General features: G+C 49.4%; 1 protein-coding gene across 1 annotated transcript; it reads right to left on the minus strand.

Moving 5' to 3' along the window:
• Nucleotides 1–834: 834 nt before the first annotated feature.
• SH3BP4 (SH3 domain binding protein 4) lies at nucleotides 835–13,601 on the minus strand. Its single transcript, XM_009634686.2, has 4 exons — nucleotides 13,448–13,601; nucleotides 8,638–11,000; nucleotides 1,302–1,490; nucleotides 835–1,059 (listed from the first exon to the last, which is right to left on the minus strand). Exons 1-4 carry the CDS (start codon nucleotides 13,563–13,565, stop codon nucleotides 835–837), a joined length of 2,895 nt encoding a protein of 964 aa, XP_009632981.1. The 5' UTR covers nucleotides 13,566–13,601.
• Nucleotides 13,602–14,064: the final 463 nt, after the last annotated feature.

Genomic DNA, 14,064 nt, shown 5'->3' on the forward strand with positions numbered 1-14,064 from the left:
GTCTGACCCCCAAACCTCCAGCTTCTTCCACAGATGTCCTGCAGCACCTGGGCGGGATGAAGCACAGGGGGCAGCGACTGCTTCTCCTGGTTAAAAACGGTACCCATGCATCTGAAAGCAGGCAACGAGCATCTCCCTGTCCGCAAATGAGAAAATGCGTGTTTGCAGTGACATGAAAATAAAAGAAAAATCAACCAAACCGCTCACAGGGCCTGTAAATTAAAAAAAAGAAAAAAAAAAAAGCGCTGCTTTTTTGGTCTAAGATGCTTGTTGGGCTGAGGACATCCAGAGTCCATAGGGTGCTTTACAGTCATGCCTGGTAGGCTGGCCAAAGCCTGACTGTGGTGGTGGGGGAGGGCATTTACTGTGCTTCCTCTTAAAAATACATATTTACATGACTCACGTTCATCTCAAAAACGATAATTTAAAAGCGGTTTCTACAACATAAAAAACAGCCACAGCTTCCCCCCAAAGTGGTTACAACCTTTACTGCTCATTACAAAAATTAGAATTTTATTTGTAAATGCCTAAAAAATGAGATCTCTTATGATCCCTCCCCAACCTCTTGCCCCCTTAAAGTTTTTTAGTAAGAAAGAGTTTAACTGGTATCAATGCCATATGAAAAGCCATCTCCCTCTGGATGCCTTCCCATCAAGGAGGGATGTCTCTTTCTGATTTCCAGTCCCGGTGGAGAACTTGCAAACTTTGGCCTCTTAAAAACCTGGGGAGAGTAACCTCCGCTTCTTTTCAAAGTCAACTGCTTAAAAAAAAGGGGAAGAAAGCACAGAAAAAACCCCATCAAACGAGATGAGGACAAACACATCGCTGCGGGAGCTAGATGGCAAAATCCTCGTGGTCTTGCGGGCTGAAGGCAGCTGCCCGCAGCATGTCCAAGGAATTGACGAGGATCAGGGTGCCGGTGAGATGTTTCCAGCGCTTGGTGATGGGGTTCTTCATCTTGTCTAGCCCGGTGTGCAGCTCCTGGATCACATCACGGTAGCTGTCGCCCATCTGGCTGCTCCAGGTGAGAAGGAAGTCGTAAGCTGGCTTCCACATGGCCTGTGGTGATGGGGGAGAGGGGAGAGGAGATCAGAGCTGAGCTGGATGGCCAGTGAGCAAGTGATGCCATCCCAAACACACCCCCATCCCAGAACAAGCACATTCCCATGGAAAAACACCCCCAAAATTTCCCCAGCACACCCAAATCCCTTTTATCCCACAAAGATGCTCCAGAAGAATGTGCTCTGGAAGTATCTGCAACCCTAGGGGACCCATGGAGAGACACATGCATCTGCTCTCACCTCGCTGTCCACAGCCCCCGTCTTGTCTCGGTGCGGGGCCTCGTAAGCATCCATCTGCTGCTTGGAGACCTTGGCAAGCTTCTCGGCAAGCTCCCTCCAGCGCTGGGCCACCTCCACGGCCGTGGTCAGCAGCACAAAGTCCTGGATGAGCCGGACGACCAGCCCCTGGCAGTCCATTTTCAGCAGAGCCTGAGGGACAGTGGTGAAAACCAAACCAGAGGAGTCAAGGGGGCAGTAGATGGCAAGTGACCAGGGGACTGTACAGGGAAGTCCCTGAAGAAGCCACCCCAAAAATCCTCCCATCCCCTTTCTGGTGACAGCCGGTGAAATTAGGCCACCAGGCTCAACAGAAGAGTAATCCCATTAATTGAACAAAGCGCCCTATCCCTGTTCGACGAGGCTTGTGGCCTGGGCTGGCCAATGCAGCTTTATTTTCCAGGCAACCCCTCAAGATGTTCAGGCGCCGACATAAGCAGTTTAAAGCATCCCAGGGGCCGAGAAGAACAGATGCCTTTAATCAAGGTGACTAATCCAGCAGGGTCTGTGCAGCTTGTCTCCCCGAGCCTGGAGGAGCACTGTCCTTCAGCATGGCTGGGCGGGTACGGGCCAGCCAGAACATTTTGGGACAAGACCTGGGCATCAGCCTTGGGAGGAGATGGGCTGGGATGAGACCCAGGCGAAGGGTCAGTTGGCAGCACTACAGGACCACTGCTTGGCTTGGGATGTTCTTGCTCATCTCACCACCCCTTTGCCTTCCTGTGCCAGATGAGAAACCACCTCCTTCTGCGTCATTTAAAAGCTGAGGTTTTCTCTGCAAATGGTTTTGAAGAAGTGGGGAAGAGGAACTGCAGCAGTCACAGTTTTCTAGCTAGCAATAACTTAGCCAGGAAAAAAAAATGACAGAGGCATTAGCTCCTATCTTCAGGTACAAAATCACATTCACACCTGCTCAAAGTAGAAACAAAGCCACAATAGGGGAAAACCCACAATGCAGTCCAGGAAAGGAAGCGTTAAGTGGCAATTATCAGAGGACAGGATCTGACCAACAGAGTCAATATCCCACTCATCAGGGCTTCCCAATCCTCTGCCGGAGCCCTGTGGACTGCAACAGCCTCAGCAACTCCAGTCCCGGGACAAATCCCACCTCGAACCTTAAGTGGCTACAGAAAAGTGGTTTGTATTATGAAACGGGCATTCCCTTTTTAAAACATGGAAACCAAGCAAACAGACCCCAGACTATGCCTTGGGCAACAGTTTGAAGAGTACCCTCTTGTTTTCCTACAGCCAGATCCAGTCATGGCATCAGCGGACTCAGGATGGAGGCTCCAGGAAGGGTGAACACCGAGGGTTCAGTGTTTCAACAGGGGGTCCCACTTCAATAAAGGCAAACCACAGCTCAGGGTACAGCCCCCCGAAGAATGCTGAACACCAGCGAGCACCCAGGGAACCATGATGGCTCACGTGTCCCCCATTGGGAACATCACCCACACCTTCACAACAGCATGGGACAGGTTATTACAGAAACCGTGGATGCGGTGGTCCACACATGGCCAGGATCCTCCTGCTTTCTGCTGCCGTGGGTCCCGACATCCTCTCCTGACACAAGAAGGGTCTGGGCAAACCCCAGCTGGTTTGACTCTGGGGCAGAAGAAGGGTTAAATGCTTCCATAGGTGGTTTCACAGGCACAGTTGGGGAAAGATGGGAACATCTGAAACTACTCCAACGATTTGCAAAGCAAATGCATGTTGATTTTTCCCTTATCTGTTTCCAGCTTAAAGCTGTGCTCAAATCTAATCACAGCTGCAGACCAGTGTTTGCTCCTCCGAAGTGCTTACACTGGTTTCCTGTACTAGCGAGACAAGCAATAAACCTTCTTATTAAGCCATCAAGAGAAATACATTTAAAAGAGCACTATCTTTTTTTTTAAATAGGGCATTAAGAAGCACTTAGATCTCACACCTGTGCCATAACTGCCTCCGAAGAGCGCTCTGCACCCAGCTCTCCAGCAACACTACCTTACCAGCCAGCCTCCAGATCCACCACCCTCTCCTCTGCAGGCAGAGGATGTGGATGGTCCTAAGGAAGGGCAGATTTAGCATCCTCAAACCTGCGTTTCCAGGCAGCTCAATTGCTTGTGTGCAAGCCCGATCATGTGCACACTCTGAAACAACCTGGTATTTAGAAAAGCAGGCTAAATGAGCCGCTCTCATCTCTTGCCGTAGGCTGAGCAGGTCTGAGGCAGCAGAGGTGGCCACTGGGAGCAAACTGCACCACAGGGGTTAAGGGATGGAGCTGCAGGAGATGGATTCTTGTGTTTCTTCTGCTGCTTGACGTAAACAAGAAAACAGCATCAAGTGAAGCAACTGGGATGCCATGTAACTGAGAACAGTACAATTGCTTGAAGCAAGCAACAGCTTTGGAAAAGACTGATTGCTCCTGCAGCACAGCATTTTAACTCTGAAACCTACTGATGGCCACCTACTTCTGGCACTTTGCCCCTGGTGATTTGAACTGGGGAGGCTCAACATGCACGCTATGGGCTGGGCAAAACACAGGTGAGTAGGCAGAGATGATGGGACATGGGGACAGCACCAAAGCCAGGTGGGGATGGGGTGCAAGAATGACACACAGCCACTAAGGTAGGAGCCAAAGGGGGAATATTAGGGATAAGAGCAACACGCTTTTTCCGGGCTGGACACAACTTGCTCCCGCTGTCACAGAAACACATGGAAAGCATGCGGGCATGGGGCTCTCCTGGAAGCCCTGACTGCCCGGCCAAGATTAGCAAGGCTCACAACAGATTTAATCCTCCAGCAGGTGTTTTTGGCATTATGCTACAATTTCTTTCCATCCTCCTCCCTTGCCCTGGACAAACCTCCACAGATAGCTGGGTACACCCACCATGTCTCCATCCCTCAGTACCTAGCCATGCTCCCTGCCAAGGCGTGACCTGGGCTGTGCCTTCCCAGCACCCTCCAAAGCCTTTATTAATGTCGCAGCAGCTCCAAGCCTGCTCCACCAGACAAAGCACACAGCTAAGGAGATGGTTTGATATTCAAATCCCAGTTCAAAGCAGCACAGAAGTGCCTCTACTTAAAAGGCATCCGGGGAAGCTGAATTTGCATCCCGGCTCTGAAATGCAGATTCCCATTTCCCATCCTCCAATGATGGAAACCAGCATGGGGAAGAAAGCAAGCCAAGCCAGAAGCAACAGGCAACCCCAAAGACCACCTGCAGATATGTGGCCACCCCTGCCCGCGCCCATCACCACAACCTCCCTGGTCCACTCCCAACTCTGTGAACCTCCAGCCCTGCTTGCTCTCCCGTGCACAAATACACAGCCCCCTGCGGTCCAGCCCTGACTCTGTTTCTTCCCCATCTTCAGCCATACTAAAGGAATAAACCTTTCTCCTTTGCCCCAGAAGCAGAAAGCATCGCCAAGTTCACATGTGCCCACCAAGTGTGGCACAAGATCCACAAGGAAGCTGTTATGGAAACGGACTTTTTAAATTAATGTTTTTTAAAAATAGCATTTAAATGGGAAAGCACCCCAGGGGGGCCCAAGAGTTATCAGGCATTAGTCACCCCCCAAAACATCTGTAGGGCGTTTGGCAGGGAAGCGGAGATGTGGTTACTGTAAGCAGCAATATTTAGTGTCCCATTAACCGCTGCGGGGATGTGTGCCAGGGCAGGGATGTGACCCAAGCACAGCAGGCAGGGTGGGCAGGCAACGTGCCTGGGGCAGCACCAGGCTGCAGCTCTCACCTGGCTCCCCTGCTCACAGCCTCGGGGCCTCATCAAACATGGGGAGAAAGGTGTCATTTCAGAAGAAGGGATGCCAAGTGCCATCAGCCAAGTGCAATCACAGGCAGCTTTTTTTGCAGGAGCAAAATCACATGTGAACAAAAGCACAGAGCCCGCAACTGCTGCACTGGGGATGGGAAGGCAGTAAAGATTTCCCGCCAGCCCCAGAAAGTAAAAGCAGGTTGCCTTATACTGCCTGAGGAGCAAGGAGCCTGACAACATGACAGCCGAGAGTCATTGGTGGCATTTCCGCAGCTTTCTATGTAGTGCTGTGTGTGAAAAAGACCTTGCTGGAAGCCTGCAAGCAACTCCTTCTCCTCTGCTGCAAGCAACTTGGCTATGCAAGGACAAGCCACGTCCTACAGAAAACATCCCCACCAACTTCAGCATGGTGCGGCATGGTGGTTCCTTAGGGAAGCAATGTCCAGGATCTATACATGTGGTGGGGATTTGTTCCCATGAAGGCAGAAGGGCAGGAGTCTGGTTTTCCCCCAGACCCAAATTCAACACAGGGACTACTGTTAGCCAGCAGATTACTTTGGGATGGAGGAGCCAGAGGAGCCCAATCTGAGCAACCTTGAGCTGGCATGCTCTGGACGCACCAGCACAAGGTCCAAGCAGTGGACACCCTGCTCCACAGGACATGAAGGCCTGCTTGAGCCCACCAGCAGCAATTTGGGGTCTGCACACACCAGGGACAAGCAATATCTTTTGGTAGAAGAAAGGCAGCATGCAGATACCTGCAGTCAGAACAAATGATAGAAAACAATGGGGGAAAAACAAAAACCAACCACCATCATCTTCTGCATGATCTTTAGAAGTAGCCTGGAGAAGGAAAAGCTCATAGTTTCCACAGCTCTCTGCTGACATGCCCAGTGGCATTTCCAGAAGACCCACGGTTTTCCCAACAGCAGTGTCTGTTGGAAAGCATGACAAATTCTCTATAAAAAACACCATATCGAAAATCCAGAGCAAGAGAGAAATGCTGTGTCTCATCACAGGTTTAATCCCGGCTCCCAAGGACCAGGGCAGTGCAGTCACTGCGTGGCCAGGTCCCCGTGGCCCAGGTGCAACGAGGTCTTCTTGCATCTGTACCCAGGCCTTTTTAGCAAGAGCATCTGTGTGCTGCCTACTTTTGATGAGCGGGGAGAGGCGGGTTTCTCTTTCTGTTGTGATGACTAACTTCTGAGCAACATTCTCCCAGTTGCCTTCACATACTGCTGCTAGTGGTAGACTAGAAAAAGTAATAATTAAGTGCAGATTACTTATTAACAAGTCATCATGACTGGGCTTTTCCATGCTTGGCTGCTGGTGCATGGCTCTGCCACTGCGATCTTGTGTACCTCAACACTGAAGTCAGATAAGCCTGCGTACTTCTCCCTTCACTTGTCCCTTTGAGAGGGGATGACCAACTTTTAAGATGAAAAGGCCGGATTGGAGCTTAATCCTACCGGTTCTGCTTGTCAGCAGACACCAGAAAGCGAGTCCATTTGTTACAAACAAAATCAGATTTAAACACAATAAAATACATTACTGCTCTTTTCTCATCCCCTGAAATATCTATTTCTTTTTTAAAAAACAAACCCAAAACAATACTCAATCTAATTTCTCCATAAGCTAAGGAGGATTTGACAGCAGCAAGGGGTTTAGAAGCAACGTCATCTTCCACCAGAAAGGAAGCTCATCCTTTACCAACCGGCTCAGACTCACAAAGAATAGGAAACTGAGCCAACACTCAGATTTAGCCTCCATTCAAACACAGAAAATAAAACCTGCTCTGGGACACGGCACTCCAGGCATCCCTTGGGGAGCAGGATGTTTGCCTGCAGTTTACAGCCCTTCACTCGAGTTAGCTGCTACCTGAGTATCCAAGAGAGCCTTATCTTTCCCATTGTCTCCTCACTGAGGTCTGGCATGGATTTTTTATGACCTACAGGCTGTCTGGGACCCCTGAAGACAAAGGGAATAGATAAAAGAACCGCTTACAGCTTTGCAAAGGGGTAAGGCAAACAGCACAGAGCCCTTGGGAAGCATCCAGCAAGAGGAGCAGAGATTTGTTCACCAAGGCTAATAATTAAAGGAGCAAACCTTCCCTCTGTGGAACCACGGGGCCGTGGATGGCCCCAGAAAGAAGAGGCAACTGCATGCAATGGCCAGAAGAACCCCTCAACAAAAGCAGCGTCAGTGGCATGACGTGGCTCCTGCATTTTACTGAAAGCCAAAGCTAAAACATTGCCCCTGGGCCACAGAGTGGTACCCAGACACTGGAAACGCACCTGACAATATTTCCATGAGTAACAAAGGGCTCCGTACTCTTCATAATGCCTTACACCTCATACTCAATCCTCAAATTTCCCCCTTCTTATTAAAGGGAGTTTGGGAAATTAAATACTTCATTCGGTGCCGATCCTATTTACCCAGGCTGCCTACTCATAATTTAATTTTGCGTGCTGCACGTTCCTGCCCTGCTGCCCGTGCGCATCATCGCCAAGCAAAGCTTTCACTATTCCTTAATTCAATTGGCATTTTAAACCACATGATTGGCTGTAACTCGGTTATTCTGCTTCTGCGGGAGAGACTGTTCAGAAGCAAGAGCTGCAAATCTCTTCCAGACATTTTGTTCTGTATTTTCTTTGGCTCACTTCCTGTGAAATGCTAGAAATTATCATGAAGATGATCTCTTGTAAGAGAATTCCTAACGGCATCCTAGAAATACTTGAAGGCTGCAATTCACCAAACGCCTTTTAAGACAGAAGCCGGCCATGCATTTAAATCTGCAAACGTGATCCACAGTTGGACATAAAGCATCCCAGCTCAGAGGTGCTCACGGTTTAGCTGCCACTCGAAGAGATGGGGCAGACATAACCTGAGATTATTAGAGGGGAATTTGAGGTTATGTCATGAAGGCAAAGGTGTAGCATCATTCTTCACAGCAGCCATAAAATCCCTCTCTGGCACACCTTGATACACTTAGTGATTCAGAAGTACATGACCTGAGAGATGGCTCACCCACCCCACTCAGTATCAGAAGAGCTTTTATGTTTCTTGCCCTTTTTCCATTTTTCCATCAGTATTGCCTTCAACAATGCACACTTTGACACTGGGGTTGAGCAGACCAGCATCTCTTGAGTAATTCCTTAAACTGCATCATTGAAGGCTGAAATGTAAACACCCAGCAGCAGAGACCAGTTGAGGGCTATTAAATCACCGGACCAAAATGACCTTGATCTTGGACTTCAGATTAGCTACCTTCCAAAGCAAGTGTGTTTGCTGCCCTTACACAACATGTACCTACGGTATTCCATGAACCATATTCCTCATTTATGGCCATGATCCTGTTAAACCAGGGGCCCACCAACGCGTACAACCACAGGGCTGAACTTCCATCTGGCTGTGAGAAGCAGCCTGCAGAAGACCTTAAAGATAGACTTCATTTTCTACAGACTGAATTAGGAAACTTCCGCCTCCTGTTCACCCTAATCACGTTGCACAGCAGGGAATTAAGATGCCCTTATCAGACCTTGGACTCACCGTCATCAGCTCCTTCTGGAAAGATTTCCTCTCCTTGTTCTCAGTGTTGTTGCAGTCTTCCTTCAGCTTCTCCAAGACGGAGGCCACTCGCTCCGGCTCGCTGTCCAACTCTGCTCGGCAAAAAAACGTGAGTGGCAAGTTCAAATACCCCAGCGCATCGGCAAAGGACCGCCAGCTGCTGAGGTTCTCCATGAGCAGAGTCCTCACAGAGGCATAGATATAGGTTAGGAACTTGCAGGGCCTCAGGATCTGCTCAAGCAACAGGCTGGTGGTGAGATCTGGCCCAGAGAAATAGCTGGGCTTGACCTTCCCAACCACCAGCACATTTTTGGTGTGCACAAGGCCTATTTTTCCCTGGTAGTAGCCAATATACCACTCCTTGGTCCACAGCTGCCCTTTCAACCTGATCTTCTCCTCACTGAGGAGGGCTATGATGTCTCCTTTCTTGTACTCCAGCAAATAGTGGTTCTTGCTTTGCCGCACCACTGTCTTCAGCAGCTTGCCATACTTCAAGCTCAACACTGGCCGGTCCTGAAAAACTGGATACTTGGCGGTGGCAGCCAGAGGTGAAAGGATGATCTTCCCAACCTCATTTTTCTTGAGGAACCGCCTCTGCCCTGTCGGTTTGATGGCACTTTTTGGAGGCGGCTGTGGTGTCTGAACGCAGAATTGGGTCAAAATGGCATCCTTGTCATCCTTGACCTGTACCCTCAGTGTGAAGTCTGAGAGCTCATTGGGGTCATGGGATGCAATGGGGAAGATAAGGCGGCTGACCTTGCCCAGCTTCATCTGGAAGCCCCGCACAATTTTGGCTTGCTCACTAGCTTTCACCTCGTAGTTGGTCATGTTGGAGAACATGCAGAGCTTGAGGTCCTGAGGCCGGGACAGAGCAAACTGATGCTTACCCCAGAGCTGGAGGGCAACAGGAGCCGGACTGTGGGACTGTCTCGTGACCTCATTCACCAGGAGAGTCTTGGGCGCACATTCATGCCCGAACACAGCCACGACAGTTTTAAAGGAAGGGTGAATGTGTTTCGGGCCGTAGACACCAACCGTGATCTTTTTGCTGATGTAATCCCAAACAGTGTAAGGGTAGAGGATGTTCTGTCCCTGGGCTACAGCCGCAACATACATGCAGGGCTCCAGATTCTCCAGCTGTACCTGGATCGTGTCCCCATATGAATAGCTGAGCTGCATTGGCGTGTATGGCCCCTCTTTCATGTCACTTCGCAGGCACTGCAGTCCTACCAAACTCTTGCTCATGATGTCATTCTTGACCTCTGCTGACACCTTCATCTCCAGAATGATGAAAGTTTTCACCTCCATGTTACTGAGTTTGATCTGCAGGACTGGGCTGATGGAGCTGCACTTGTCACTGTTCAGCTCCAGCGGTGGATCCAGCATTGCTTTCATGGAGATCTGCTGTGTCTCCCCAGGGCACACGTGACCCTCTGGCACGTGGATGCTGATGTTGGTGTCTGGAAGCTGAACGGCTCCACCAGAGCTATCCAGCTTGCAGACAATGTTGGTCTCCACTGGTTGCGTCTGACCCCATCCAGGATTTTGACCAAGCAAATCCAAGTCATGACAAGACCGAGCCAGCTTCCTGTGGTTCAGCCACGCCGTCCTAAAATCTTCCCGGCTCTGGAACTGCTCAGGGGTGGGAGATTTCAAACCACTGAAGAAACCTGACGATGCTGGAGCGTCCGACTTGGCTTGAAGAATGGACAGTTCAGACAAACTGTAGGAGCGTTTACTTCTGAAGAAGGGATTGTCCCTTTTCACAGGCTGTTCCAGATCCAGCCTGTTTGTGGATGGAAACTCATCAAAAATATTACCCAGGCTGCTATTCGCAGCTGAACTGGAAACGGCTGAAGCAGGAGCCCCTGTGTCAAAGAGCAGCAAGTCAACAGCAACATTGGAGTTGGACTCTTTGTCCGAGTTGGGCATTGTTTGCATATTCCCATTCAGAAACGGGTTTGTCTGGGCTCCATTCAAGAACGGGTTGTTATTGTAGGTTTTCGCAGAGTTTCTTTTCACGTCAGTCCATTCTCCAAGCAGGTCTAACTCCTTGACCCCCTCGTCGGGGCTCTCCAATAGATTGTCTATCATCCCGCTGTCTGTTAAGGAAGAGTTGCGGTAGTTCACAGGCTGGACGTAGGAAGAAGGGATGTAACCCATCTCCGTGGTGTTGTGAGCGTACCACCACTCGCCTCCTGACGTGTCTAAGACATAAAGGTGGTCCCCCTTGGAGAACTTCAAAGTGGTGAAATTAGTCGGACAGTAATCTTTGATTGCTATTACTTCCTTTGCATTTCCAAAGGATGTGGGATTGTCAACCAGCAAGGCACTAGGAGAAGGCACTGCAAAACCAAGAAGAAAAACAGCACTGTAAGCAATCCACAAGAAAGTCACAAATTACTTGCAATCATTTATTTCAGGTAGGCAATCTGCACTACTTTAAGCAGTGAAATAAGGTGGTTTTAAAGCCTCTCTCTCAAACCTACAGGAATTTTTTTTCCCCCTAAAATTTTTAAACAAAACTTCCCCCTCCACTGCATCTGGTACATTGATGTCCCCCTTCCCCAAAGGGTTCATGATCTAAAGGGATGGGCATCAACATGGCTGGGAAGAGCAGCAGGAGCCAAGACAGGAGAAGCAGCAACTTGTTATCCTCCCCATGCAGTCAAGTGCCTTAGCAACAAGCCTCCCCCTCGATGTAGGGCCCCGTGCAGCTGCTCCTGCACCAGACGCCAGCGTCCCACAGACTCACTAAAATCCCTGATGAATGATGCACAAGAAGATATGCTGGAGGGAGTTTTGAGAGAGCAGGAGTCGCTTCTTATCAGCTGTTCTTTTCACCTGGCATGTTGGTATCTAAGCTCCTATGGGCACGTGCCAGGATCACAGGCATCCCCTTAAATGTTCACATTTAAAATAACAGAAGTTAACGGGGGGGTTCTCAACAACTGCTGCATGGGAAGAGCCATTATCCTACCAGTTTGCTCAGTGGTATCTCAAGGTCTTTGGCCACCAGCTCTTTAGCACTGCCATTGCACTCTTCGTGCAAATAGTTATCTGTGCTGCTGCAGGTTAACACCGAACGTCCACAGGCTAAAAGTGCTCTTGCTCTGCCCGTAACCCCTCTCCTGCACATGCGAAACATCTCACATTTCGGTGCAAGAAACAACTAAGGGTACCCACTATGGGCATGTCATACTCCTACTTTTTCATGTCACACCAGCCAAAAAAACCCATCAACATCTCACCTCTCTCACATAGCACCTGTATTTCAAAGCTCCTCAACAAAAATTAACTCAATTTCTAAAGAAGGTCATGTAGTTTGAACCGTCAGAAAGAAGCTCAGTATTGCCCTCATGCAGTACTGTCGTGGTCCTAGCAGCATCTCCAATCTCCCTTTCAGCAGCCCAGCTCAAAGTCAGTTTGCCAGGGCATCCCAATTACAAGCAAAACAGCTGGGTCAAGCCTACAGATACTCACACTGTCACTATATTTATCACTTTTCTTTGTGCTTTTAGGACCCATTTCTGTAAAAAGCACTAGAAATAACTGCAGATGATGTTACATCAATGTTCAGATGTGTGTTATCTTGCTAGACAGACCTAAGAAAACAAGGAGAGCTGGATTTTCACCAATACGGAGTGGTAAGAGAACTGGGACAGCACCTGCTTCATCAGGCTCAAAAAGTCTTTGGAGGGAAAAGGGAGATTTAAAGAAACACAAGAAGCCCCTAAAATCCCGGAGACAAAGGGACAGCAGATCAGACTGCGCATCCCTGCGGTCACTAGCTGCAGGCTGGCAGCGCTTCTTGGGCACAGAAAGTACAAGGTGAGGGAAGACACAGATGAGCAAAGAAAAGTCTTTAAATATACTCTAGGGATCAAAATACAAAGAAGAGGAGAGTCTGCACACATCCTAAACAACTCATCGTTAATCCACTTCCTCTGCCAGCACATAGGGAAAGTTGTGAGGACATTTATTCAGCGTAAAACTATATATAAACTCTGTATTGAAACTTTTTTACCATCCTGGTAGGAAGCCGTTGTTAACCCAGTGCTGCAGCCTGAACCATCTGCAGAATGGGGTATTTTCAGTCTCCCCGTCCCTTTGGATCAGATGGGTGACTAGCTGTCCCCATGTCCCCCCAAGCTGTGCACACAGCTGATGCAGCGACAGGGTTAACACAGATGTGCTGAAACCCTTGGAGAATATGAGTAATTCCTATTTTTGCATTAAAAAAAAAAATCTAATTTGCAGCAAGAGCATTTGTTTGATGTTCAGGTCTCTTCTTGCTACACCTGCAAAAGCAATTGCTTTTGTGCATGTTTATTTTTAAAGACCCTTGGCACATGCTAACTTCCACCTTGAGTTATTTCTTGGATCCATTTCTGCCAGGGGAACAGTAATTCCCCTCTCACCTGAACGTGTCTTTTATGCTGGGTAAGGTAAATACAGCTGAAAAAAAAAAAAAACCCGATAAAAGGAAGAAAAAGGATTATTCAAGCAACATGCAAGCTCCCAGCTCCGGGGAAGGGGAAAACAAACCCCTGCAACAACCTTATTGCTGTCACCTCTCCTAGCTGCTGGATCTCTTAGTGTCAGGTCCATGCCCATCCTTGCACCCATGGATGCGTTCATCAGTGCTTGCTGCCCTTCCCCAGCAGCTGCTGTCTGCTAACTATTACCTAAACCCCCTCCCAGATCCCAGGGGTGAGAGGATGCACCCAAATTGAGGAGGGGACATCGTCCCCACTGATCCCACAGGGGTCCCCCACCCATCCCTCCGCACCTTTGACGTCGCAGAGGCTGGTCTCAGTGAAGCCCTCGCCAAGGTCGATGAGCGTCCCCTCCGACTTGCACCGTGGCAGGCCACCCGAGTTTGCTGCCCGGATCCTCTGCGCCGCCATCTCCAGCCCGCTGACCCCCGTGATCCTGCAGAGCGCTAGGTGGCCATGGCCTCTCCACGAGCGAAGCCGGCTACAGGGACCCTGGTGTCAACTTCGGGAACCAGTCTGGGGGAGAAAAATGAACCCCAGCACATTAGCAAAGGCTCTGGGTCTCACCATGCCACCCATGCACCAGTGGTGCTCTCCCCAGGCGCACAACCACCCTGCGCTGCCGATACAGGAGAACATCCTCATGTTCTCCTTAAAGCATCAGGAAAGATAACCTAAGCACTCCTAATAAGTATGGCACTGCCTACAAATCACCAAGGGCTTTGGGTTGCAAGGACAGCCTGGTCTTGCACGATGCCTTTGCTGACCACCACCCCGTACAAAGAATCCCTCTTGCCTCTAAGAGTTATTTGGGAATATGTTGCTCCCAGGCTCGTAAATTGGCCCTTCTCCCCGTTTCATAAGAGCTTTCAGGGCACTTGCATGCTGCTGTAATACATATTTATAAAAC

The sequence above is a fragment of the Egretta garzetta genome, unplaced genomic scaffold (assembly GCF_000687185.1).
Source record: "Egretta garzetta isolate BGI_Z169 unplaced genomic scaffold, ASM68718v1 scaffold732, whole genome shotgun sequence".
Taxonomy (NCBI): Eukaryota; Metazoa; Chordata; class Aves; order Pelecaniformes; family Ardeidae; genus Egretta; species Egretta garzetta.